This window comes from Acartia tonsa, chromosome 14, assembly GCF_053477335.1.
Source record: "Acartia tonsa isolate MP-2025a chromosome 14, ASM5347733v1, whole genome shotgun sequence".
Classification (NCBI taxonomy): domain Eukaryota; kingdom Metazoa; phylum Arthropoda; class Copepoda; order Calanoida; family Acartiidae; genus Acartia; species Acartia tonsa.
Window position 1 is genome coordinate 31,291,076 of NC_137273.1, and position 25,621 is coordinate 31,316,696.

At 32.7% G+C, this 25,621-nt stretch overlaps 2 protein-coding genes across 3 annotated transcripts in view; both read right to left on the reverse strand.

Moving 5' to 3' along the window:
- Nucleotides 1–417: 417 nt before the first annotated feature.
- LOC145305412 (uncharacterized) lies at nucleotides 418–12,468 on the reverse strand. Its single transcript, XM_080147030.1, has 10 exons — nucleotides 12,416–12,468; nucleotides 9,936–10,005; nucleotides 9,459–9,791; nucleotides 9,025–9,032; nucleotides 8,539–8,896; nucleotides 7,956–8,045; nucleotides 7,306–7,410; nucleotides 3,937–3,948; nucleotides 1,353–1,395; nucleotides 418–610 (listed from the first exon to the last, which is right to left on the reverse strand). Exons 1-10 carry the CDS (start codon nucleotides 12,466–12,468, stop codon nucleotides 555–557), a joined length of 1,128 nt encoding a protein of 375 aa, XP_080003156.1. The 3' UTR covers nucleotides 418–554.
- LOC145306283 (aquaporin-7-like) overlaps nucleotides 12,412–25,621 on the reverse strand; it is a 28,249-nt gene continuing 15,039 nt past the window's right edge. Inside the window, exons 6-15 of one of the 2 annotated variants that reach the window (XM_080148356.1) lie at nucleotides 25,274–25,379; nucleotides 24,794–24,856; nucleotides 24,280–24,403; nucleotides 23,421–23,507; nucleotides 21,992–22,037; nucleotides 19,768–19,837; nucleotides 14,851–14,940; nucleotides 14,169–14,242; nucleotides 13,368–13,416; nucleotides 12,412–12,516 (exon numbers count right to left, since the gene is read on the reverse strand). In XM_080148356.1, coding sequence (XP_080004482.1) covers nucleotides 14,171–14,242; nucleotides 14,851–14,940; nucleotides 19,768–19,837; nucleotides 21,992–22,037; nucleotides 23,421–23,507; nucleotides 24,280–24,403; nucleotides 24,794–24,856; nucleotides 25,274–25,379 — 658 coding nt within the window. In that variant the 3' untranslated portion in view covers nucleotides 12,412–12,516; nucleotides 13,368–13,416; nucleotides 14,169–14,170. The remainder of the gene's footprint in view (nucleotides 12,517–13,367; nucleotides 13,417–14,168; nucleotides 14,243–14,850; nucleotides 14,941–19,767; nucleotides 19,838–21,991; nucleotides 22,038–23,420; nucleotides 23,508–24,279; nucleotides 24,404–24,793; nucleotides 24,857–25,273; nucleotides 25,380–25,621) is intronic. The other variant, XM_080148358.1, reaches the window with a different exon arrangement.

Sequence of the window (25,621 nt, forward strand, 5' to 3'; positions counted from 1 at the left end):
TAAAATTAGTATATATAATCAAAATGCCCCCCCCTAAAGCAAAGTGCCCCCCCGGGGCACTTTGATTTAGGGGGGGGGCAAAATTTTACAAAATCTTCAAAATGCCCCCCCCTAGACAAAGTGCTTCGCACGCCACTGGGCCCAAGTAACAAAACTGGTATCAATTTTATGATTCTTATTGAAATATTTAAAGTAAATTGTCAGTAATATGTTGCTATACATGATTTTTCAGTATGGCCTGATAACCGGTTCTAATCGGTTTCGAAGCCATACTGAAAAAAACACTGTAGATCTTTATACTTTGTATTATTACACCAGACATAACATTATATCATTTTTATTATTTTTTCAGGATACATTTTTTTAGAATCTAAAATTGATATTTCGTTAATTTTGAGCAAACTGTTATTTTCTTAAAAGATAAAAATGAAATAATGTTAAATTCTACTCTAACTATTGATGAAAAAATATATTCTCTGTTTATTTTTTTGACCACTTTTTTGTTGGCTAAAAAGTCCAAAAGTTTGCTAATTTGATTGGTCCTCTTTTGGGTGTTAGAGCGACCATTTCTTGAGCGGAGTCTCCTCCGAAATTTTGGAATACGAAGTCCCTGAAATAAAAATAAAATTATCTAAAAAATAAAATAAAGAATTATTTGAAATAAAGGGGGGGGGGGTGGCGGTGGGGTGTTTTTTACTATGCCTAACCACTGCGGGGGACTCTAACCCTACAGGACTATCCATTACCTTACCTAACCTGACCTAAAGTAATATGCAAACAAACAAAAAAGTACAACCAGTATTTTCAATGTATTCCAAAATAAGGGGAATTTGGGCTGATTTTCTTTTCTCCAAGGAGGAAGACAAAGGGGTGCCCCCCCCCCCAAAAAAAAAAAAAGCTCCAATGTCCTTGGGAGTGGCTACTCTATAAATAAAGCCATGGTTATCAGTTGAAAACACTCGTTATAATCTTCTCCCCTCCCCCCAACCCCCCAAAAAAAGCTTGGACACCCTCTTGCGTAGCTTCTCTATAATTAAATCCTAAAGAAAACTCTAATTTGCAGACAATTATTTACAATATTCAACGAGGTTTGGTGAATATTTTTTTAATACCATGGAAGACAATTATTAGCCAAATTTATTTAGTTTGCATCTTCTTTTACGCCACCAACGCAAGTATTTATTTAGATTGCATCTTCCTTTACGCCACCAACACAAGTATTTATTTAGTTTGCATCTTCCTTTACGCCACCAACGCAAGTAGGTTTCGTGGTTTTTTCCTAAAATTGTTGACCAGACAGGCGTTCCCTAGTCCTTGGAAGAAGCTTCCATATAATTAACGCCATAATTTACCTGTCTCTGACTGTGGAATACGATAGGCAGAAGAAAATTCATCCTAAAACACAAAAATTAAATAATATCGTTTAATTAAATCTTATAATTTGAATAACTTTGGAAAGTTGTCTGTAATGCGATGCGTTAAATAAATATCAAATTTGTTTGTGTTTAACAAATACTTTTTTTTTTAACTTTTTCTAATAAATCTAAGTGGTAAATTTAATAAAACTTTTCGTCTTTTTCTTAGTTAGGGCGAATTAGTTAGACTTTTTTTGTCATTCAAGTTTATTTTTTTCATTTCATATATTGGGTAATAAACATGCATTAAACTACTCTATAATATGAACAATAAAGATATCAAAATAAAAATATCTAACTACGCTTCATTACCATGGATCTTAAGGGATAAGACAATGGACGATAAATTGATCAACATCCCCAATGATAATAAACAAAATTTCCATTCTCTAGAGAAAATTAGGGGTTGAAAAGTTTGGACACTGCTTGGTTGAACAAACCAATCAAATATTAATAAAAGTAACCTTAGTTTTGAAGGCAAAGAATGAGAGAATGTATTTATAAAACTTTGGGTACCATTTTAATTTACAGCCCTTTGTCCCCTCTCTCCCTGTGAAGATGTAAAGTTAATAGATTCCCACAGGGGCTTGAAACTTGGTGGATTGGAAAGAGAGGGGTTAAGCTTATTCATTATTGATCAAATGATAAAAATTTATAAATGTTGAAGAAATAAAATGTCAAACTGTCAAAAACATATAATTAAAAATCTCTATCAAATAAAAAGTAAAAGTAAAATAAATTAAGATTAAATTTGATTTATAGGAAAAATCATCTTTCAAAATTCTTAAATAGATAATTAAGCCTTAATTAAGACCTTAGAGACTTTGAATCAAAATGCGACAGCTTTTCTAATAAGTAATTAAATTGACAAAGCCCAAATTTTGTTGAAATTGTGTCAAAAATGATCCACGTGACGTAATAAAAAGAGATGGATAATCCTTCATTTTTATTATATCACATGGATCATTTTTGGCACAATTTGAACACAATTTTGGCTTTGTCATTAAAATGGCTCGAAAGCCACGTGTAAGCCTCAGTAAAGTCGTCAAATTATAACTTTGAAATTTCAGCTGGACGTCTAAACCTGTACCTAAACAGACAATCCATCTTTTTAGACTTTTTTTGCACAAAAGTAGGTTAAATTTGAGGCTCTTGCGCGGCTGCCGAGCCCTGTAAATTAATGGAATTAAAAATACAAAATATTGTATAAATATCTAATTCACTTTTAAAAGCATGCTAAAAATCATGCAACAAAGAAAAAGCAACAAAACAAGCATATACATATATATATATTATATATATATATGTATATATTAATCTTATTATTTATTATTTCAATGCTTCTATAAAATAATAGGATACATGTGTTTTCAACACGGTTCAGAACCGGTTTGTTTTCAGTCTTTAAAAAAGGATCAGTTGTCAACTTAAAACATGCTAAAAGTGTCACTAACATTTTGAGTATTTAATGTATTTTTGACTTTTTAAAGCATTTAACACAACTTAAATGCTAGTTGATTTATCCTTCATTTAAAGCAAAACAATTTTGCTTTACATTCTTAATCACTATTACTTATATTAAAGTAACAGGATCTGGCCCTTTATCTGAACGAATGGATCTCACTAACTACTGAACCAATATGGTTCTCCTTTACATTTTAGCTTTTCCTAAGTCCTGGGAGGGTATATAACTATTTTAGGGGAGGGTACAACCACCCCACCAAAAATGAGGTCTCTCGGGGCGTAACAGAAGAAAGATAGGATTTTATGTTTTTGCAACAAAAAAAAAAGTTGGTTAAAAGCTGAGCATTATCCAAACAATTAATAAACAACACAACACAATAAAACAGGGTAAGATAAATTGAAGATTAATATCTCTCCCCTCATTTATTAAAACTACAAAAGGCAGACTTTTGCACGTGAGTAGTGTGGGAAAGGTTAATTTTCTTCCCATTACCAATTATACCAAAAAAAAAACTAACACCAAAATATCAACAAAACAGGTTTTTTTTCAGGGATTAAATGAACAATTGACTGCAAATTGCACTGGTACCCAACGTTTTATATACACCTTATATTCATAACTTTAGGTGCTTATTCAAATTGATTGGTTAGTTCTAAACTAGTAGTATCAAAGCCAATAGTTTCATTTAAGAAAAATAATTATAGGTACCAAAGTTTAGACATTGCAAGTTTGTACCAATCAATTAAATTCCTGTAAAAGTATCTCAAGCCATATATAAGTAAACGTGTCTATAAAAAGTTGTGTACTTGTATAATTTACATTCCAATGTTCCCTTCAAACTTAAAAACAAAAAATTCAAACAAAACATGTTTTTTGGGGGGTATATATATTGGCACGCGATAACTTACCACAACATTACAACAACAACAACTGCTGCTACGCCGCGCGCGTGCAATGCCGAGCAAGGGAGAGTGGAGCTAGAGAGTGTCACGTGATGTCTAGTTTTGGCTAATCCTGTTTTTTTAAAGTCCTGGACACCTTAACCACGTCACTCACCTCCTCGGTTGCCTGGAACAACAGTTTTTTGGCGTTTGGTTTGGTTTGGCATACAACACTGAGTGTGCATTACAGATCATCATTTACAATACGCACAGACCAGGTCACCTTGGTTCGATGCCTGTTGGTCACACATCCGCACCTATGGACAGACGCACACGGTAAATTTTGGTTTAGATTCAGTGTGGTCCAAAAAAACTCATTTGATACCTATATTTGCGACAACTTTTATTACACATGAACTGCTATTTTTTTACACCAAAAAATTTTCGTGTTTCTAATAAACTTATGATTATTACATCTGGGGATCATTATTAACAACCTACATCCAGATTTTTTAAGTAGGTTCTTAGGCAAAAAATATCCCAAAGTTTGCAGACAACCAACCTTTAATTGTACAATCTTTATTTGGAAGACCTAATTATGCAGGGTAAAGAGTTACACTTGTTTGAATTATCTAGCCATCTCTTTATGCTTATACAGGTATAAGTTTAACATCTTTAATATGATGAAGCTTGGAAAAGACAACGGGTAAATGTTTTATTTATATTATTATGTTATTTAACTTATCTTAAATCAAAAACTAATAATTCCATTCACACAATTAATATATCCATCCACGCACATGTTATGCAAGATAAAAATAAAGAAAAACTTTTTGTCTCCAATTACTTTTCCTTAAGCCAATAATAATCAGTATTTGTAATAGTATAAGAAAAATTATAATGGGCAAAATCCTTCAAAATGGAACAAGTTGGGTTTTTTATAAGTCTTACAAATTATTTAATATCTGAAGAAGGATAGCCTAGGAAATTTTTTAGGATTTTGAAAATTATTGGCAAATTATTTTTTTATACATTTTTATTTTTAAAAATAATTTACCACATATTTTTACCTACACAAACATTCATTTACTTTTCTGATGAAACATTTTCTAAATATATATCTACTAGTAATACTATCAATTTATGTAGCATATTCCACAACATACATACATACATATAAACATAAAGACATTCAATGCATTGATTCCTAAGTAATGTGTTTACATAAGCCAAATCAATTGTTTCTTGATTGGACAAAAGCGTTTGATTGTTGTCTGTATAATTCTCTGATTAAAACTATTTCATTTGTGTTCAGTGTCTTTCTAGCTATAGTTTGTTGTTAAAACATTATACATACAGTGTGATCATGTAAAATCTTTCATTTTAATTGGAATTTATGGATTAATATTAATCTATTTTGTCTGCAACTTTTTGGTCATAAAAAAAAGTTATTAATATTATAGGAACATATCAAAAACAACTAAATATTGCTTTACCTTTCAAAGACAAAAAAAATAGTAATTTGTGTGTAAAAAATTCATACTTCATTAGGCTTCAAAAACTGTTTAGGTAAAAGTGTTTAAGGATCACACTGTATACAGTTTAATAAGAAGATGCTCTACGCCTGGCATCTTTATGTTTAAGCAATAGCAGATGTTCAATGAAAGGGAAATGATATCTGATAAAAAACAATTTCTCCAACTATTCTCTTTTTAAAAAAATGATTAAGACAGAATGTTTTTTTTTCAGTATGGGTTCCAAACCGATTAATATTCGCTTGATTAGAACCGGTTCTCAGCAACACTAAAAAAATCATGTACATCATCGAATTGCAAACAATTTTCCACGAATATCAAAATCAAAATCATAAAATTAATATCAGTTTTTTTAGCCCAGGCCTTTGGCCCCTCGGAACATAGCTAAACTGGCCTTAGTCTTAAAATTTTTCATTATAAATCCGCAGAAAGATGTCTAAAATACGATGCAATAAATAACTGTTCTGCATTCATTTGTGCAATGTTTTAATTAAAAAACTGAGATTTCAATGGCATTAAGGGACACATTACAAACTGTCCCAATTTTGTATAACTTTTGCGGAACAAGTTCCATTTACGTCATATTTTTCTTTCCCGAAAAAGGGAAGAGGGAAAGAAAAAAAAGGGAAGGGGGGAAGAAAAAAGAGATGGGAGAAAAGGGAATTTTCCCCATCTCTTTTGAAGAGATTTCCTTCCCCCCTTCTCTTTTTCGGGAAAGAAAAATATGACGTAACTAGAACATGTTCCGCAAAAGTTATACAAAATTGGGACAGTTTGTAATGTGTCGCATTAAGGCCAAATGTTTTTTTCAGATATCCTCACCCTGTCTTTGCAAATGTTATTGTTGCAAATTCTGGATGCAAATCCGCAAAATTATTTGAAATGTGTGCAAGAGGCCACAACACTAGAAGCTTGTGTATGTCAGGTTGACGAAACTTTACACCAAAGTATCTTTTAGATTTTTTTAGATATTTAACATAAAAAAATTTAGGGGGGGACCGGGGAAGTTGGGTGTCCCAAAAAAATTTAAATTATTAACAGTAAAGCTTAAAATTATTATTTTCAAATATTTACTCTCATATTTCTAGGATCTAAAGGGATAAGACAATACCCGATAAATTAATGTACATTCCCAATGATGATACACTTTTGTAGAATTAGATTACAATTAGGTGTTGAAACATTTGAAGACTCAAGTTAATGAACCAACCAATCAAAATTTAATAGTCCCCAAAGTTGTTGAGCCAACCAATAAGAAAATGTTATTATAAAACTTTAGGTGCTAGTGTGATAAACAGCCCAATGTCCCCTCCCTCCCTTCTACTAGTTTGATTAGAGAAGAAAGTGTTTCAAAATCTTTCTATGGTCATTCCATTTTTGTAAACAAATAATCAGAAAAATAGGATCTGTTTCTGTCTATACCGAAGGATCTATTTTGGGGGAATGTACTTTGTACAATCACCCCCGAAAAAAAACTTTTCGATATATGGGGTCGAATTTAACGCATCATATCAAGTGCCCCTAGAGGCCTCTAGTGAAAAAGAAGGCAGTAAGTTTCACCAACACATCTATGCATCTTGTATACAGAAAGTGCAGAATGTTTTTACTTTAACATAAATTGAAATAAATGTGTAGTTTTTTTTATGCTTGAGTGTGGATGTATTTACTTGTCAAGTGAAATAGATTAAAATTTACAGAACAAAAAAGGCCTTTTTAATGTTATGAATACAAAGATTTTAGCTGCTGGTCCGTCTGTCTGTAGGATTTACTTCTTAATTTACAATTGCGTAGCAAAATGGGGATAGATATCACTGCTTTTGGCCTACCTATTCTATTTACGTCATAATAGAGGGAAAGAAAAAGAGTTTGGGGAAAGAAACCCCCTAGAAAAGATATGAGGTATAGGACATTTCCTGACGCCAATAGAATAGGCAGGCCAAAAGCAGTGACATCTATCCCCATTTTCCTAGAGCACTAAACACAGCTACTCCAAAATATATTCTGCCTACCTGGGCAAGAAGTAGGGGGGATTCCCTATCATGGATATGGGCAGGACAGTCACACATAGACTCTTGGTCGGAGGGGAAGTCTAGCTCCTTCTCCGGGCCATCATCCTAGCAGAAAGATAGATAAATAGACTCTTGGTCGGAGGGGAAGTCTAGCTCCTTCTCAGGGCCATCATCCTAGCAGATAGATAGATAGATTGTTACATAGATAGATACATAGACAGGTAAATAGACTTTTTGTCATAGGAAAAGTCTAGCTCTTTCTCCGGGCCATCATCCTAGCAGATAGATAGATAGATAGACTCTTGGTCGGAGAGGAAGTCTAGCTCCTTCTCCGGGCCATCATCCTAGCAGATAGATAGATAGATAAATAGACTCTTGGTCAGAGGGGAAGTCTAGCTCCTTCTCCGGGCCATCATCCTAGCAGATAGATAGATAAATGGATTCATTGATTGATTTGTAGATAGAAGGATAATTGACACTAATTAATTGATTTCTTTATTAGATTGATTCATTTATTAATTAATAGACAGATTCATTGATTGGTTGATATATAGATATAAAGTTAGATTGACTGACTGATTATTAGACAGATAAAATATTTAAATCGATAATATTAATAGAACATGCTTTGCATTTTGAAAAAAACTTACCACTTCTCTGCTAGCAGCTTCCCTGCTGGCAGCCGCCGCATGGGCAGCTGCAGCCGCTGCTACAGCCCTTTCCTGTCTACGTTCAATCTCCTGAAAGTAAGAAGACCAGTTGAAGAGTAGCAAACATATAATTATTTTTATAAAAATTGTATTTTAATTCTTTTATATATTAATATAAGATATTTTCTTTATTTGTTCATGGTTTAAATTCTTTCAGAAGAACCTAGTAATAGTGTCTAACTTTTTATCTTTGTGACGTAACAAAAATCGAAGGATGAGAGGGGAGGTGGGAAAGGAACCCCTAAAAAAGAGATGGATTTTTGTTACGTCACAGAGATAAAAAGTTAGACACTATTACTAGGTTCCTTTCAGAAGGAGTACAGAAGTACTTTTTCTGTCTTAGTCATGAACAGGGATATGGCACATGGAGAAAAATTATTGAACTTCCAAAAACTTTTCTGCCGGTGAAAATCAGCAATAAATATATTAATCATAATGTAGTTTTGATTATTGACTAGCGGAAAAATTTGTGGCATAACAGGTTTTCTAGGTGCCCCATCCCTTCCTGGATTTAATGTTCTACCTGTTCAATTCTGTGTACCTGTAGCAGCTTGATGGTCAGCTCATCCCCTTGCTCCATTACATCCCTCCTGTCCTTCACTCCCTTCCCTCCTCTGTCTTTCCCGCCGACCGCCTTGTCCTTGCGCTCTCTGGGCCTCTCATCGTGATGCGCCACCATCATACCACTACCCCGTGGCTCCCCACTTCCTCTGCTGTGGTGCCGTCTCTCTCCCCCTCCTCTCTCCCTCTCTACCGCTCTCTCTGCTCCAACTCCGCCGTAGCCTGCCTGATCTGTTGTGCCAACGCCTCGGTCTTTCCTCTCCCTTTTTTCGCCGCCTGTTGTTGTTCCGCCTCTCTCTTTCCTCTCCTTTCTTTCTCGCCTGGGGGTTATTTAAATGTGTTTTGCAAGATTTCAAACCTTTAACGTCAATTTACATTTTTTTAGATTTCAACATTTTTAAATTTTAACTGTTGAGCATAAGGGATAAGATAATGGATGATAAATTACTTTACATCCTAAACGAACATTATCACAAAATAGCATTTTCTAAAGATAAAAATCATTGATTGTGTCCATGCTAGTGTAAACCATCTAATCAAAAATATTCAGTATTTTATAAGCCAATGAATAAAAAAGCAATCCTTTTAAAACTTTGGGTGACTGTATAGTTTATAATCCAGTGTCCCCTCCCTCCCTGAAATTATTAATTAAAAATAGCTATTTTTAGAAAGAATTTCAATTGAAAAAATATTTGAATCTACTTTTTCTCATAAATTCAACACATTTCAATTCCTGTCAATAGTTTTAGTTAGATTAGAAGATTGTTGAACAATTGTTGAACTACTAATATTATAGTGCTGGGGTGGAAGGGGGGCAGACGCGTGGGCCATTGCATTCCCGTTAAAATTGGGGGGCGGCGGAGCCGTCGGGGGATAATTGACCTGCGGATAATTTGACCGCTCGGGCGGGGGATAATTGGACGGGGAAAATGTTGCTTTGGTTGGGGAGTAATTTTTGGAGGTTTGCGGGGTTAGGTTGTAGTTGGGGGTGGTGGAGGGAGCCGTAGTCGGCGCGTACGTCGGTTTTGAATCCATTATGGGCATGGGGGGTGGAATTGGAGGGGTTAGGGGGCGAGGTGCTGCCGCCGGTGGCGGCTTTACTGGGGATTTGTGGGTGTCGGTGGAGGGCCGCTGTTGGTGCTGGGTTTGAGACTCAGCCTCGCAAGAAGGTTTAGCGGGGCTGGCCTCCACCTCCCGAAATTCAAATACTTCAACCTTCATAAAAGAACAAGATTAGTTTTCATTAAAACGTACGCTTTACAATATAGAAAAATTTTAACAATAGTTTTAAATAGAAAGGACAATTCTAAATTGACGATTAATAAGGCTTAGAAACAGATTCAAGAAATGTATTTTTACCTCAGTTTTGGGAATTTCAGATAGGTTTGCTGTAGAAGAATCATTTGAGTCTCCGGGTATTTTCTTTAAGCTGAAATATTTATAAATAGATAGATGGATGGTTAGATGAATTGATAGATAGATAGATAGATGGAAGGATAGATGGATGTATGGCTGGATGGATGGATAGATGGATGGATGGATGGATGGATGAATGGATGGATGGATGGATGGATGGATGGATGGATGGATGGATGGATGGATAGACGGATGGATGAATGGATGGATAGATTGATGGATAATTGGATAAATGGATGGATGGATAGATGGATGGATGGATGGATGGATAAATGGATGGATGGATAAATGGATGGATGGATGGATGAATAGATGGATGGATGGATGGATAAATGGATAAATGGATAAATGGATAAATGGATAGATAAGTGGATAAATGGATGGATGGATAGATGAATTGATAGATAGATAGATGGATGAATGGATGGATGGATGGATAGATAGAAAAATAGACAGATAGATAGATAAGTAGATAAATAGATAGAAAGATAGACAGATAGATACATAAGTAGATAGAAAGATAGATAGATAAGTAGATAGATAGATAGATAGACATATATGAGAAGGGAGATATTAAACAAAGAAACAACATTAAAAGTTGTCCGGGAAATATACATTTTGTCTACAGTTGTTGATTTGTTGATCAATCCTATATTATAAAAGTAGTAAAATCTTGGTCTTTTATATGGGGAGAAGTCTTTTGTTAAAAGGGAAAAACACTCGAAAATTTACTATATTTTGCAGATTATATCCTTATTCATTACAACATAAATTATTCAGAATTCTTATTAATTTAGATATTTAACCTTAAGGTTTAAGGTTGTTAATTTGACAAAAGAACAACCTTAGTCTAACTTGTATGGTTGTGATTTTGTCCGTCCCATTAGATGTAAGAATGGATATAGAATATGCATGGATATTATGACAAGGGAAAAATTTCGTCAATTTAGATTGCTAACATGGAAATCTTTTATTGGTCAGTTCGTTCATCCAGTAGGAGGGGAGGGAATGGGGTATAGGTTATTTTAGCTAGCTACGAGTTTCACTTTATTAGAATACATGAAAATCTGGTACAACATCCAAGTAATAAAAAATCAATTGTATTAAGCAAATATAGTTAACTAGTAGCTTAGACAAAACAACAACAAATGAAAATTTGATTTAGCAATTTTTATAAAATATGAAATATTATTAGCCAATATTCATTGATATTAAAGGATAAGACAATATGAAACTAAATTGATGCACAGACCCAATAATGATAAACAAATATACCATTCCGAAGAATAAGTTTTTTGTACAAACCACCGAAAATAAAACTCCTTAATGATTTCTGGGACAATAAATGAGAGAATTATAATTATTTTTTAGCCCCGAGGTGCCGAAGACACCGGCTAAAAAAACTGGTTTTAATCTTATGATTGTACATTTTTATATTGTAGAAAGCTGGATATAATACGATGCTAGACATAGTTTTTTTCGTATGGATGAGAACCGGTTCCTATCCACCGGATTCGAATGAATGCGAGAAAGTAATTTAAAAACTTTGGGTACGAGTAAAATAAAGGATAAATGATTAGATCTTATACCAGATTATAATGTACTCTAATAAAGTGAAGCTTGTAGCTAGCTAAAATAACGATCCCCTCTATTCCTTCCTTTTGCCACACCCCTCCCCTCCTTCTGGATGAGAGAACTGACCAATAAGTATAGTAATGTCTATGCTGGCAACCCAAATTGACATGAATTTTCCCCGAGTCAAGATATCTACATCTATATTAGTACAATTTACAGTCCAATGCCCCCTCTCTTATTGTTTCAACGACAGTAATCATTTACTAAAGTTTTGGGAGAAGGTTCATTTATTGTAAAATTTCTCCGTTTTGTGTAAACATCTGTAAGGTTAGATAAAGTTTTTAACACAGAAAACTTTTGGCAAGTCTATCTTGTTTAGCACAGGATATATCTAGAGCAACATGTAATTATCATAGTTAGATAGATAAATATATAGATAGATAGATAGATAGATAGATAGATAGATAGATAGATAGATAGATAGATAGATAGATAGGTAGATAGATAGATAGATAGATAGATTGATAGACAGATAGATAGATAGATAGATAGATAGATAGATAGATAGACAGACAGACAGACAGACAGACAGACAGACAGACAGACAGACAGACAGACAGACAGATAGATAGATAGATAGATAGATAGATAGATAGATAGATAGATAGATAGATAGATAGATAGATAGATAGATAGATAGATAGATAGATAGATAGATAGATAGATAGATAGGTAGATAGATAGATAGATAGATTGATAGACAGATTTTTAAATAGATTGATAGATAGGTAGATAGATAGATATATAGATAGATAGAATGATAGAAAGATATTTATTAAGCTGATTACCTATTTGAGGGTGAAGATTTTGGTGTAGGTGGTAGGGGTGCATAGGGTGCCATATTATAATTTATTTCAACATCATCTAGTCCTATTCCATCAGTCACATTCTAGAATATATTAAATCAGTGAGACACCTATTGGATATATTCTAAACTAAAAATCAAATGGAAAATAACTCATACATTTAGTTTGGTTCTTTCAGTTACAGAAAAAAATGTATGTAGATAGAACAATAAACAAGGATGACAACATCCATAAGTAGCGAAGCTAAAAAATCATGGAAGAACATCCAGAATGAGCTATAGAGTATCATATCATGATTTATAAAGTGGAAATCTAGGAATCGATCTAGCACCACAACCAATAAGTAAATCTTAATGAAACTTTGTGGAATTATGTAAAATGTAAACTTATTCAATCCCTAAAAATTTCAGCCATCTAACTGGACTAGGAGTTTTTAAAAAGCTTGAAAACTTAAATAACTAGGAATCGATCTAGCACCCCAACAAATAAGCAAATCTCACCAAAACTATGTAGAAGTGTGCAGAATTTGAATCTATTTGATCCTTGAAAACTTTAGACTTCTATCTTTAATAGGAATCGAGAAAATCATGAAAACTTAAAAATCTAGGAATCGATCTAGCACGCAATTAATTGACATATCTCAATGAAACTTGGTGGAAATTTGAAGAATGTTAATTTATTTAATCCCTAAAAATTTCAGCTGTCTATCTTTTATAGGAGCCGAGTAAATCACGTTTCCCCCAAAACGTTTCAGACATACAGACGGACATTTTAAATTATAGAGTAGCTTCGCTACTAAAAAAAACTATCTTTTTAAAAAGAAAATAGTAATTCCATTTATATGAAAATAGTAGAATTTAGGACATCGAAACACAGACAGACAGAAACATAGATTGACATCCTGTTACATTTGTATAAGAATGACAAAACTTACTTTACCATCCTCTAGATTTGTTTGAGGTTCCGAGACAGGGACTTCGCATCTGAATATAAAAAGCTATTTTGGATTCAATTAAGGAACAATGGAAATAGGTATGAAAAAACCTAAGGGATCAAGGGATAGGACAATGTTCTTGGCTGTTTTGGCTTTGGGTAATAGAACTAATGCAACTTTTCTTATTTTGCCTAATTTTAATGACTTTGGGGATTAGCGCACATAATGCCGCTGAATTTGTTACAATGCTAGCAGACAAAATTAAAAGAAAATAATCAATACAAACACAAGCAGATAACAAAATCCGTATTTAAGAAAATTACTTTTTTTCTTCCCAAATTTCTCATTTAATATATGGAAACTCTACTGTGATATTTCTGTAATTTAAATCTATCAAATCCTTGGGCACCTAGCCATGATGGGTATCTGACATTAGAAGAAAGAGTCTAAACCCCAGATAAAACACCCTACAACCGCCTTATATCACCTAGAGACCGCTTTAAAGGTTCTCAAAAAAGAATAATCCATTTGTTCTGGCAAATTAAAAGATCTTAATAATTTCGTATTTATAGATATATCCTAGAGGCTGAGCCCCTTGCATCTATGGACTTTCTATTCTAAAGAGCAGGGAGAAAAATAGCCTAAAACTAATCCATTAAAATTTAATAACCTTTAATGGAAATTTCAATCTGATCAGTGGTTAGTGAGATCTTAACAGACAAACAAACAAAACCTTACTACTTTATCTAAAAAACATCTGTAATTGAATCCATTTTTAAGTTTTAAATAAATTAAACTCACCTCTATTTATTTACTTTTTTGGTTAGTTCATCGTGAAACGCTGCTTTCGTAGGTAACGCTCGATAATTTGGGTCCTGAAAATATAAATTATTTTTCAATTTTCGAAGATTTTTTCTAGTATGGCTTCTAAACCGATTAATATCTTATGGATGAGAATTAGTTCTCAGCCATAATGAAAAATCATGAACAGCATCGTATTAAAGACAATTTTCCACAAATATTTAAAAAAAATTAAAATTGATACCAGTTTTGTTGGTTCGGGCGTTAGGCCCATTGGGCTACCAAAACTGATTTTATTATTTTTTTATTTTATTTAAACTGTTAATAATACGATATAATAAATAACTATTTCTGATAATTTGTCTTAAATAGTAACAGACAATAAAAACCCATGGATAAAATGAATTTGTGATTGTTATATTGGGATAGGTTATTTCAAACAAATATTTAGGTAAGTGCCCCGCAGGATTATATATTCTGAAGAACTTAATATCATGATTGGTATGACTTTGTCTATTAGGTACAATTTATACATACCTTAAATGTCCTTAAAGTACTGTGGATGGACGAACATAGCATATTTATAAAACAGATGCGATAATCAAAGGTTATTTAAACCAAAAGTTAAGATTACCTCCAAGTGATAAAAAATTATCAAAATTGGGGGGTTGTGTAATGTTACCTCTGGGGGTTGGGGGCTCTGTATTACCTCGGGTGGGGGGTTCAATTTCTTCTCCTCCTCCTCTCTCTCATTTGGCCTTCCGTTGGGGTACTGAATAAATTAAATATTTTATTTTGCTTGTTTCAGAACCTTGAACTTCAATGTACAATATTATGATTGGAGAAATAAGTTGCTATATTAGCCAGCTGGAAGGACCATTTTATTAGAATAGGCGAAAATATAATGCAACATCCAGATAATTATATATTGATTGATAAAATACAATGATTGTAGAACCCCCTTCTCTCCACCAAAAGATATGGGGGTTATTTTAGAAGTGTCAAAAGAGTAGTTACTGTCTTAGCTAAATTAATAAGAGAATACTTACGTTTCAATACACAACCAAAATAAACTTGTTTCAATTGGATTAATGAAAAAAACATATAATAAGAAGCTACTAAAAACGGATGGCAACAAATTCAAATAAATCCATGAGATAATATTTTAGATGAAAATGCATTTTGAGTTTTGGAACTAGAACACATAAACTTTTAGGAAAATATTGAAAGTTCTTCAGATTATTTTTATAGGTTAATATGCTAGCTGTCTGAAATAGATGGATTTTTATCTTTGCCGTTAAAATGCATAGGGAAAAGACAATGTTATTTTCTAGAAAAATTTTAACATTTGATTTTGGCAAGGAGAAATTTTATTTAGCTGAATTTCCAATAATTAGAAAAAGTTTTAAGTGTCTTCAGTATTTTTTAAAATTCTTTTAATGGCATAATAGGCTAGCTGTCTATAATAGATGGATATTTGTCTGTCTGTCTAATGGCTTTAAAATGCAATGATATAGAGAAAGACAATGTGCAATTAATTCATTTAATTAGGCAAGAAAAAATAAATCAATAATTTAAAAAAAAAAAAAAATAATTGATTTTGCGTGTCCCAAGTCTTTAAGTTCTTTTTTGGATACAGTTAAATCTAATTTATCTTAACCTATCCCTTCCTTCTTGATATGAACAGTACACCTATTTCACTAGATGGGAAAATAGGTGTACTTATTCCATCTTGTAGCAGCAGGAAAATGGCACACAATATTCTATATATGCAAAAGCGCGCAATTCGTTTTGCAAACTTTGTTTTGTTCCCAAAGAATATATAGATTTCTAAAATTACACTAAAATTTCAGGCTTGCCCAAGCTGAAGTTTAACTGTAACAATCCAGTTTTTGGACTTGGCAAGAGCATTTGATAGCATTAACCCTGCAACTATTAAAACCTTTACAGGGATTAGAGATAGACATTGAACAGGGATAGAACAAAGGATAAAAAATAAATTCATCCCTCAATTGTCGTTTCTTGGTCAATATAGGATTACTATGTAATAGTAAAGGAAGGGAAAAGCCTAGAACCATCCTGGGACCTATTTTAAGCTTCCCAAAGAATTATCAATTATCAAATCTTAAGCTAAAGACAATAAATCCTTATAAAGATTCAAAATGCAAAGACATATATTTTTTAATTATGATTTTTAACATCTTAATTGGAACAGAAGATCAATTAGATTAGCTAAACAATGGTATTCAATGAATAAAATTATAAAAAAAATAAGATTTGAATATATCAATAATTTATATAATAAGGTATTTTGATTATAACATCAACTTTAGCATCTTCCAAATTAGCTTTTAAGATGCTAATAATTCAGCAATTACATTTTTATTCAAAAAAATTAATTGAAAGTTAAAGGGTTTTGTATGGGTCAAACATTTATCTGTGAGAAACTCTCCATAATTCTTCCATAAAAAAAATGATGGTATGGACCATACATTTATTCCTGAGTCTGTGAGAAACTCTGAACAACAAATACATCACAGAAATAAAAAGATTGATATGGACCATCCATTCATCCATGAATATTTGAGAAACTCTCAGCCTCCAGGTTTTGAGTACATTTCTCTTCAAAGTGTGCATAAACATCCACAAAAAATGGATATGGACAATCCATTTTTCCCTGATCCTGTGAGAAACTCTGAACAACAAATATACCACAGAAAAAAATATTGATATGGACCATCCATTCATCCCTGATCCTGTAAGAAACTCTGAACAACAAATACATCACAGAAAATAAAGATTGATATGGACCATCCATTCATCCCTGATCCTGTAAGAAACTCTGAACAACAAATATACACAGAAAATAAAGATTGATATGAACCATCCATTCATCCCTGATCCTGTGAGAAACTCTAAACAACAAATACACCACAGAAAATAAAGATTGATATGGACCATCCATTCATTCCTGATCCTGTGAGAAACTCTGAACAACAAATATACACAGAAAATAAAGATTGATATGGACCATCCATTCATCTCTGATCATGTGAGAAACTCTGAACAACAAATACATCACAGAAAAAAATATTGATATGGACCATCCATTCATCCCTGATTCTGTGACAAACTTTAACCAACAAATATAGCACAAATTTATATGGACCATCCATTCCTCCCTGATCCTATGAGAAACTCTGAACAACAAATACACCACAGAAAAAAAGATTGATATGGACCATCCATTCCTCCCTGATCATGTGAGAAACTCTGAACAACAAATACACCACAGAAAAAAAGATTGATATGGACCATCCATTCCTCCCTGATCCTGTGATAAACTCTGAACAACAAACATACCACAGAGAAAAAAGATTGATATGGACCATCCATTTATTCCTGAGTCTGTGAGAAACTCTGAACAACAAATACACCACAGAAAAAAAGATTGATATGGACCATCCATTCATCCCTGATCCTATGAGAAACTCTGAACAACAAATATACCACAGAAAATAAAGATTGATATGGACCATCCATTCATCCCTGATCCTATGAGAAACTCTCTGCCTCCAGGTTTAGAGTACATTTCTCTTCAAAGTGTGCATAAACTTCCGCATTTTTTACGGCTGATATTAACATTAACAACTTATTTCTCAACTTAGATATTATAAAAAGAAAAACATCTTAAGTGCTGCTTGTGGACTCTAGGAGCAAAGCTGCTAGTAACAAATAAAACAACATTCATAGTAATGACCACTTTTATTTAATGCCAAAAACCAGCGAAATTATGTTAGGTTAAGCCCAACATTTTAAGTACCAATGGTCCATAATACAATTTTATATGTTCAAAGTTAGAGAGAGGAAAATGGATATAGAATATACGTGGATATTATGACAGGGGGAAAATTGTTGCTAACATGGACATCATTTATTGAACAGTTCGTTCGTCCAGTAGGAGGTTAGGGGATGAGGTAAAAGGGGTTGGTGGGGGGGGGGAGCGTTATTTTAGCCAGCTTACAAGTTTCACTTCATTAGAGACCATGAAAATCTGGTGTAAGATCCAAGTAATAATATATCTATTTTCTTGAACTAAACTTATTCACCCAGAAATTCCTGGTTTTGTTAAAGATTTTAAGGGATAATACAATAGACGATAAATGAATGTTTAAAAACATTGGGTACTTTTATTAAACCTTGATTAGTTCTTTCCAATTTCAAATGTTTAAAATATTCAACCAATAATTTCTAATCTAGAGAAGTGATAATTTTATTTATTGGGGGTGTGTATAAATTTATCAACCATTATCTTATCCCTTCAGATTCCTGCACACACATCCATATAAGGAAAATGTAAACTACAAAAGGAATAAAATTACACAAAGTTAGGGAAATAATTTTAAATTACCTTTCTCACAATGGATTTATTATTACCTGGATATTACAACCAGTTTTTCATGCACTCTATTAATGTGAAATTGTAGCTGGCTAAAATAACGATTACCCATCCTCCCCTTTTACCCCATTCCCTAATCTCCTACTAGATTAACAAACTGACCAATAAATGAAGTCCATGTTAGCAACCGAAATTAACGACAATTTTTCCCCTGTCATAATATCCTCGTATATTATATATCTATTTTCTTCTCTCTAACTTTGAACACATAAATTTTGTATCATGGACTATTTGTACTTAACATGTTAGGCTAAATTTAAATCTTATAAAAAAGTAACAGGATGTTTGTGTGTGTGTGTCTGTCTGTACTGAAAGATCTCGCTTCTCATAGGTCCTGGAAAGGTTTTTTACTATTTTGGGGGAGGGTACCACCACCATCATAAGAGAAATCGCACCTAGAAAAAAATTAACCCCCCCCCTCATTATTTTACAAAAAAAAATATAAATGCGGGAGGGTCGACGCCCTAAATTTTTTTTTTACTTTTTCTTTTTTAATCTAAAACTATTCTGTTAATCGTGCTATTTTAGACACTTTGACGTTAGCAAAGCCTTTGATAAAATATATATTTTTTTTTTCTTTGTTTATACAACTAAATAAAATCAACTATAACTTTTTATAAATATATTATTCTGTCTAATATATTCTTTTATTAACAATAATGACAATGAAATCAATCGTTCTATCTAAATGTTTCTCTAAAAATTATTGCCATTCTATCTATCTATTCATGTATATATATCTATATATAAACCTGGATATAAGAACTTTTAACTCCAGGAGACTGTTTTGTAACATATTCCTCATCAGAAAATTCTATCTGTCTATCTATCTACCTATCTAAGTACCTGGATATAAAAACTTTTAACTCCAGGAGACTGTTTTGTAACATATTCCTCGTCAGAAAATTCTTTCTGTCTATCTATCTATCTATCTAAATACCTGGATATAAGAACTTTTAACGCCAGGAGACTGTTTTGTAACATATTCCTCATCAGAAAATTCTATCTGTCTATCTATCTATCTATCTATATATAAACCTGGATATAAGAACTTTTAACTCCAGGAGACTGTTTTGTAACATATTCCTCATCAGAAAATTATATCTGTCTATCTGTCTATCTATCTATCTATCTAAATACCTGGATATAAGAACTTTTAACGCCAGGAGACTGTTTTGTAACATATTCCTCATCAGAAAATTCAACATCTCTAAAAAATAAAACAAGAATGACACTACTCTAACGAAGCCAAGAAAGAGAGGTGTCGGGTTCGATTCTGGACCAAACTGCCTCATACTAGAGACGTTAATAATGCCTACTGATGCTCTAGCAGGAACGTGAAATTAAGATTGTGGTTATTCCTTTTTCTGTTAATAGGTTCTACTTATTACTTTTCACAGTTATGACTTTCAGACAAAAGTCGTACATTGAAAAGGATGGTTGTCTGTTCAGTGTCCTAATTTGTAAGTAATAATCTTGCCTTTTAAAATTAAATTATATACGATTGAGAATGATAACTCTTTTTTGATTTAACGAAACATTTGTTATCCAATACTATTGGAAAAACTTTAAAAATGTACTTTTTAAAAGTTTAAACTTGCAGTTTTGATTAAAGCTCTTTTTTGCACACTTTTGCACATTGATTGCATATATCATCTTTATATTGCAACCAGGGATTTTAAGAGATAAGACAATGGACGAGATTATTTTAAGAAAAGTAAATACACTGCTAGTTTGTACCTACCAATTAAGATTTAATAAATTAAGTTTTTAAATCAATGTATTAAAACTTTGGGTACCAGTGTAATTCCTTCTTAAGTGCATCTCCTTTCAGGAAAGATAAAAGAACTGAAAACAAGTAGGGGGGATTGAACGTTGCATAAAAATTCAGTTTTTCAATGGAAATAGTAAAATAATTTTCTACTTATATGAAACTGACAGCTTTCGTCGATGTGCAATCTAAATTGTTGGCTCTAATGGAATAAAGTGGTAAATGCTGACTTAATTTCGACATGTTACTTTTTCATGATATTTTCAGCGATTTTCACTTTAAATTTTAGTTTTGATAAACAAATAAGTAAAAATAAGGGGAGATTTATCTTGGGAGGGTGGTGGTACCTTCCTTCAAAACAATCTTACACCTCTCCAGGACATATGAGAAGAAACACTGTAAAGATGAACCATATCGATTCAGGGTTTTGAGAGATTCTTAGGGACAGACACAGATCCTTTTACTTATATTTATAATGATTGGGCATTGAACAATTTTCTAATAAATCTTTCCAGGACCTATGAGAAACTACACTGTAAAGGAGAACCATATAGGTTCAGTGGTTAGCGAGATCCTTCGGGACATGCGCCACTAATACTTTTATAATAATTGTACATATAGCAACATGCCAATGATTTAATTATTACATAATAACTAACAATCTTTTTACATGATCTTATGACAAATATTCCTAAAAATATAAATCTTATAACTTTTTAAAATTTACATATATCTACCACTTTTTCCATGTAATTTTCATATATTTTTCCTTGTGCAAGAAAAAATTATTATAATTTGAATTATTGCGCTTATAATTTACTTGCACTTTTTGTACATCTTTTAAAGCGAAGCTTTTTATAATTAGAGACAGTCGGTCAGCACGTCCCAAACGGTTAGCTTTTTACTTTATTTTGGCATGTTAGAATGGTCCTATTTTAAATTATGATTCCTATAATAATTATGTTCGATCTAGAACTCTACAATCGTTACCAAAATATCTGGACGTTCATTTAAATCATGTTGATAATTAACTTTTGGGATAACAATTTTTATGTAATATTATCATCCTGTATATCTCATTTTTGTAATACAGATTTCTTGGACAACAATCGGATTATTATATCACATAAAAATTTATTGTTAAATGTTTTAAATGGACTACGGATTTTCAGGCACTTATTATAAAATTGTTTCACTATCTTAATCGTACCTTGCTGTCACAGGAATCATCATCCAAAGTTTGAAAAACAATATGACAATACTAACATGTCAAAACTAACGAACAGAGCTAACCGTGACGTACGGAATTTCATACGGGCGGACTCTAATTGTAGAAATGCTCCGCTTTTAATAAAACTTTCAAAGAACTGCTTATTACACTAGTCCCCGAAATTTTAAAATAACGTTTTTTTATTCGTTGGCTTATCAACTTTGGTGAATTTTAATTGGTTGCTTTATTAAGTTGAATGTTCAAAGGTTTCAATCACTAATTCTAATCTACAGAAGGGGTAATTTCTTCATAATTGGGGATGTACATCAGTTTATCGGCCATTGTCATATCCCTTTAGGTCCCTGAAAAAAAACTTTGCTTACCTTGGCCAGTTCATTTCAATACAGAGGAAGTACAGCCAAGCACCAGCTATAGAGGAGTTTTATAAATAAAAATAACAAGGATGACATCATACATCAAACAGCGAAGCATAATTATCATGGGTGGAATCACAAATTATTTAAGGTATTAGAAGCGGATACGCCCCTAGCATCTAGGGGCACCGTATTCTAAGGGGCATTCCCTGGCTAGAAAAATAGCTTGAAACCATCCTAAGACTTAAATCCGTGAAAAAAGCAGCTAAAAACATCGTTTACCAAAAATAGAGAAACAAATAGGTGTAGTATTGTTAAAACTTAAGCTTTAGACAAAACCCCTTACTACTTTATATGATTCTATATATTCTAATATAACGCCATTCGTGATATTTTGGCCAAGCTTTTTGAAATTTATCCTCTTTTTTGCCAAAGGCTCTATAAAGAGCTTAAAATATCATAATAGTTATTTCTCGCATCGTATTATAAACGGCTTTCCGCGGATATAGAAAGTACAATTATGAGATTAAAACTAGTTTTTTTAGCCCCGAGGTGCCAAAGGCACCGGCTAAAAAAACTGGTTTTAATCTTATGATTGTACATTTCTATATTCGTAGAAAGGTGGATATAAAACGATGCTAGACATAGTTTTTTCGTATAGATGAGAACCGGTTCCTATCCACCGGATTCGAATGAATACGAGAAATGTATTTAATTACATGACTGATAGACTAACTGAATAAGTAAATAATATACTGGTTGCAAATTAATGTAGATAATCTTCACAAAAAATAACAGCTGCCTATCTTCTATAGGAGCTGAGAAAATAACGTTTTCCTCATATGTTACAGATAGACGAACGTATATATAAATGGACCCTTCAAATTATGAAGTAGCATTTATACTAACAAAAGCATTGTATAAATTAAACTATTGAAGCTTTTGATTTTCGGGTACTTAAAATTACTTATCTAATACTTACAAATTCCTTTTTATAAAATTTTTAAAACCATACATAAATGTTTTTAAAAATGCAATTTAATATGTAAGTGTAATTTATCCTAGAATGCACTTAAAACTTTGTATTTTAATTAAAAATGGCAACAAATAATAGCCTTCGGCATCTAAATACTCTGTATAAAAGTGGTAAATAAGAAGAGAAAGAAAAATAGCCTAAACCTCCCCAAGGTCTAAAACTAAAAATAAATTAGCCTGAAATAATCTCGAGATCATGTAAAGCTTCCCAAAAGGAGAACTCAATCAGAAATCTTAAGCTTTAGACAACAAATTTAGTTGTTTGTGAGAAAATTGATTTACTTTGCTGCTATATGAGACTACTAACTAATGAAATCAATCCTGAGCAATTTTTAACCTTTAGTTAAGCTATACTGTTTTATCGCTAGCCATCCTTGTTTATTAATTGATTTATAAATTGTTCCTATAGCTCCAACATGGGTGGCTATGACGGGCACCACCCACCACTGGGAATAGAAAGAGAACACCTCTGGTCCCCAACCAGCCAGGGCTAAAAAATAAATAAATATATAAAGTAACAGGATGTCTGTTTGTCTTTATGTATGTCCGTCTGTCTAAGGATCTCCTGCTTTACATATATTGTTCTCCTTAATAGTAAAGCTATACATATGGTAAATGGTCACTCAAAAATCAGACATGTGAGTGACGTCAAAAAAAAATGAGTTACTATCCATCTATTTTTTAGGGGTTTTCTTTCCCACTTCTCCTCTCATTTCCCACATCTTTATGACGTAACAAGTAAAATTTTAGGGGTTTTCTTTCCCACTTTTCCTCTCATTTCCCACATCTTTATGACGTAACATGTAAAATTTTTGAGTGACTTTCGCCATTTTCTTTATATGTTCATGGAATGCCTGTAGCTATTTTGGGGAGGGTACCTCAACTATTCCAAGAGAAATTGCAACTAAAAAAAAAATACCCCTTCCCCCCCAAAAAAAAAAAATGTTATTTTACTTTTTCTTTTTAAAAGCTAAAATTAATAGTGGGGTGACGACTTCCCAAACTCCCCTTAACCTTTTATTACTTTTATTAGTCGCAAAAGTAAAAATAAAGGATTTGGGGTCTTATGTGTTTAAGATTTGAAAAGATCTATTGCATTTTAATAAGCTAGAAAACCATGGGGGATAAAACAATAATCTTTTACTTTACTATTACTATAATCCTGATATATTTGTTGTAACTAATTGTTTCATTAGTTTTCTGGCAATCAATTTGTATACATAAAAATTAGGTTGTATATTTCTATATCTATCTATCTATACCTGTAAAAAGCCTAGGAGCAAGGTCCCTGGCCGGATTGATGGCATATCCGCAGTTAGCTCCAAAACAGATTCCAATTCCAAGCACGGTCAGGCCAATATAGAGCGGTACAAGTTGCTTGCTTACCTTGATTAAATTTTTAAAACTTTTTTTGTTAGATAGTTTGAAGGTTATTCAAACCATAAAGTAAATAACAAAAGAGTAGCAACCCAAAAACTACGTTTGTTTTTCATCATTGGAACTGTACCTCTATTTATCGTACATTGTCTTATCCCTTAAGATCCTTTGGTCTTTTAGTAGCGAAGCTACTCTATAAGTTCCCGCGTCTGTCTGTCTGTCCTTCTGTAAAGCACAAATCTCTTGGTACAATTTAAACTTATTGTCAAGGCAGGTTTTCTGCTAGATTGCTTGTGTTTATTGAGCGCCTAACTCAAGAATTAATTAATAAAAGCAATTGTAAGTAAGGAGGGCGACATTTGAGATGAAAATGAATTGCGGCATTGCCGTGACACTTACATTCATATTCTTGCTGTCGGTGATAGCGCAGACACATGCCGCTAGCATCGCGGTGCTCAAAATCTGGTCAAGAAACTCTTTATAGTGCCTGTTAAATGACGTCATACAATACAAATGACAAATAATAGGCCAATACACAGACTAAATTACCAATGGCAGGCTAGTATTTATTTTAATTAACCTATGGTAGGCCAGTATACCTTTAATTGAATAATAGTAGGCCATTATACATTTTAATTGACCAATGGTATTCCAGTATACATTTTAATTGACCAATGGAAGGCAAGTATACATTTTGATTTACAAATGGTAGGCCAGTATATATTTTAATTGACCAATGGTAGGCAAATATACACTTTTATTTTCCAATGGTAAGCCAGTAGACATTTTAATTGACCATTGGTAAGTCAGCATACATTTTAATTGACCAATGGTAGGCCAGCATGGCGTCATTTTCTACAGGCACTATAAAAAGCTTCCCTGGTCCCCAATGCCGCCCAGCCAGGAGAGATGAGGGGCAGGGTAGGTGGCGAATATTCCCGCTGTGTCCGGGGTGGACCGGTACGCGCCACGGTTATGCTCATACCTGAATTAAAAAATGATTAGGTAATTTCCTTAAGAAATTTAAAAATTAACTTTTAGTTAAAATTGACACATTTCAAATCTAAGATTTTAATTCTAATATCTTTAACTGATACTAACTTTTAACGATCTATAAGAATCTGGTATATCTAGTCAATTAAATTTTATGTTGTATCTTAAATAAAATACTTACCGAAAATTTGATAAATTAAGAGATTTAAACCAGTTTTGTTAACCCCGAAGGCA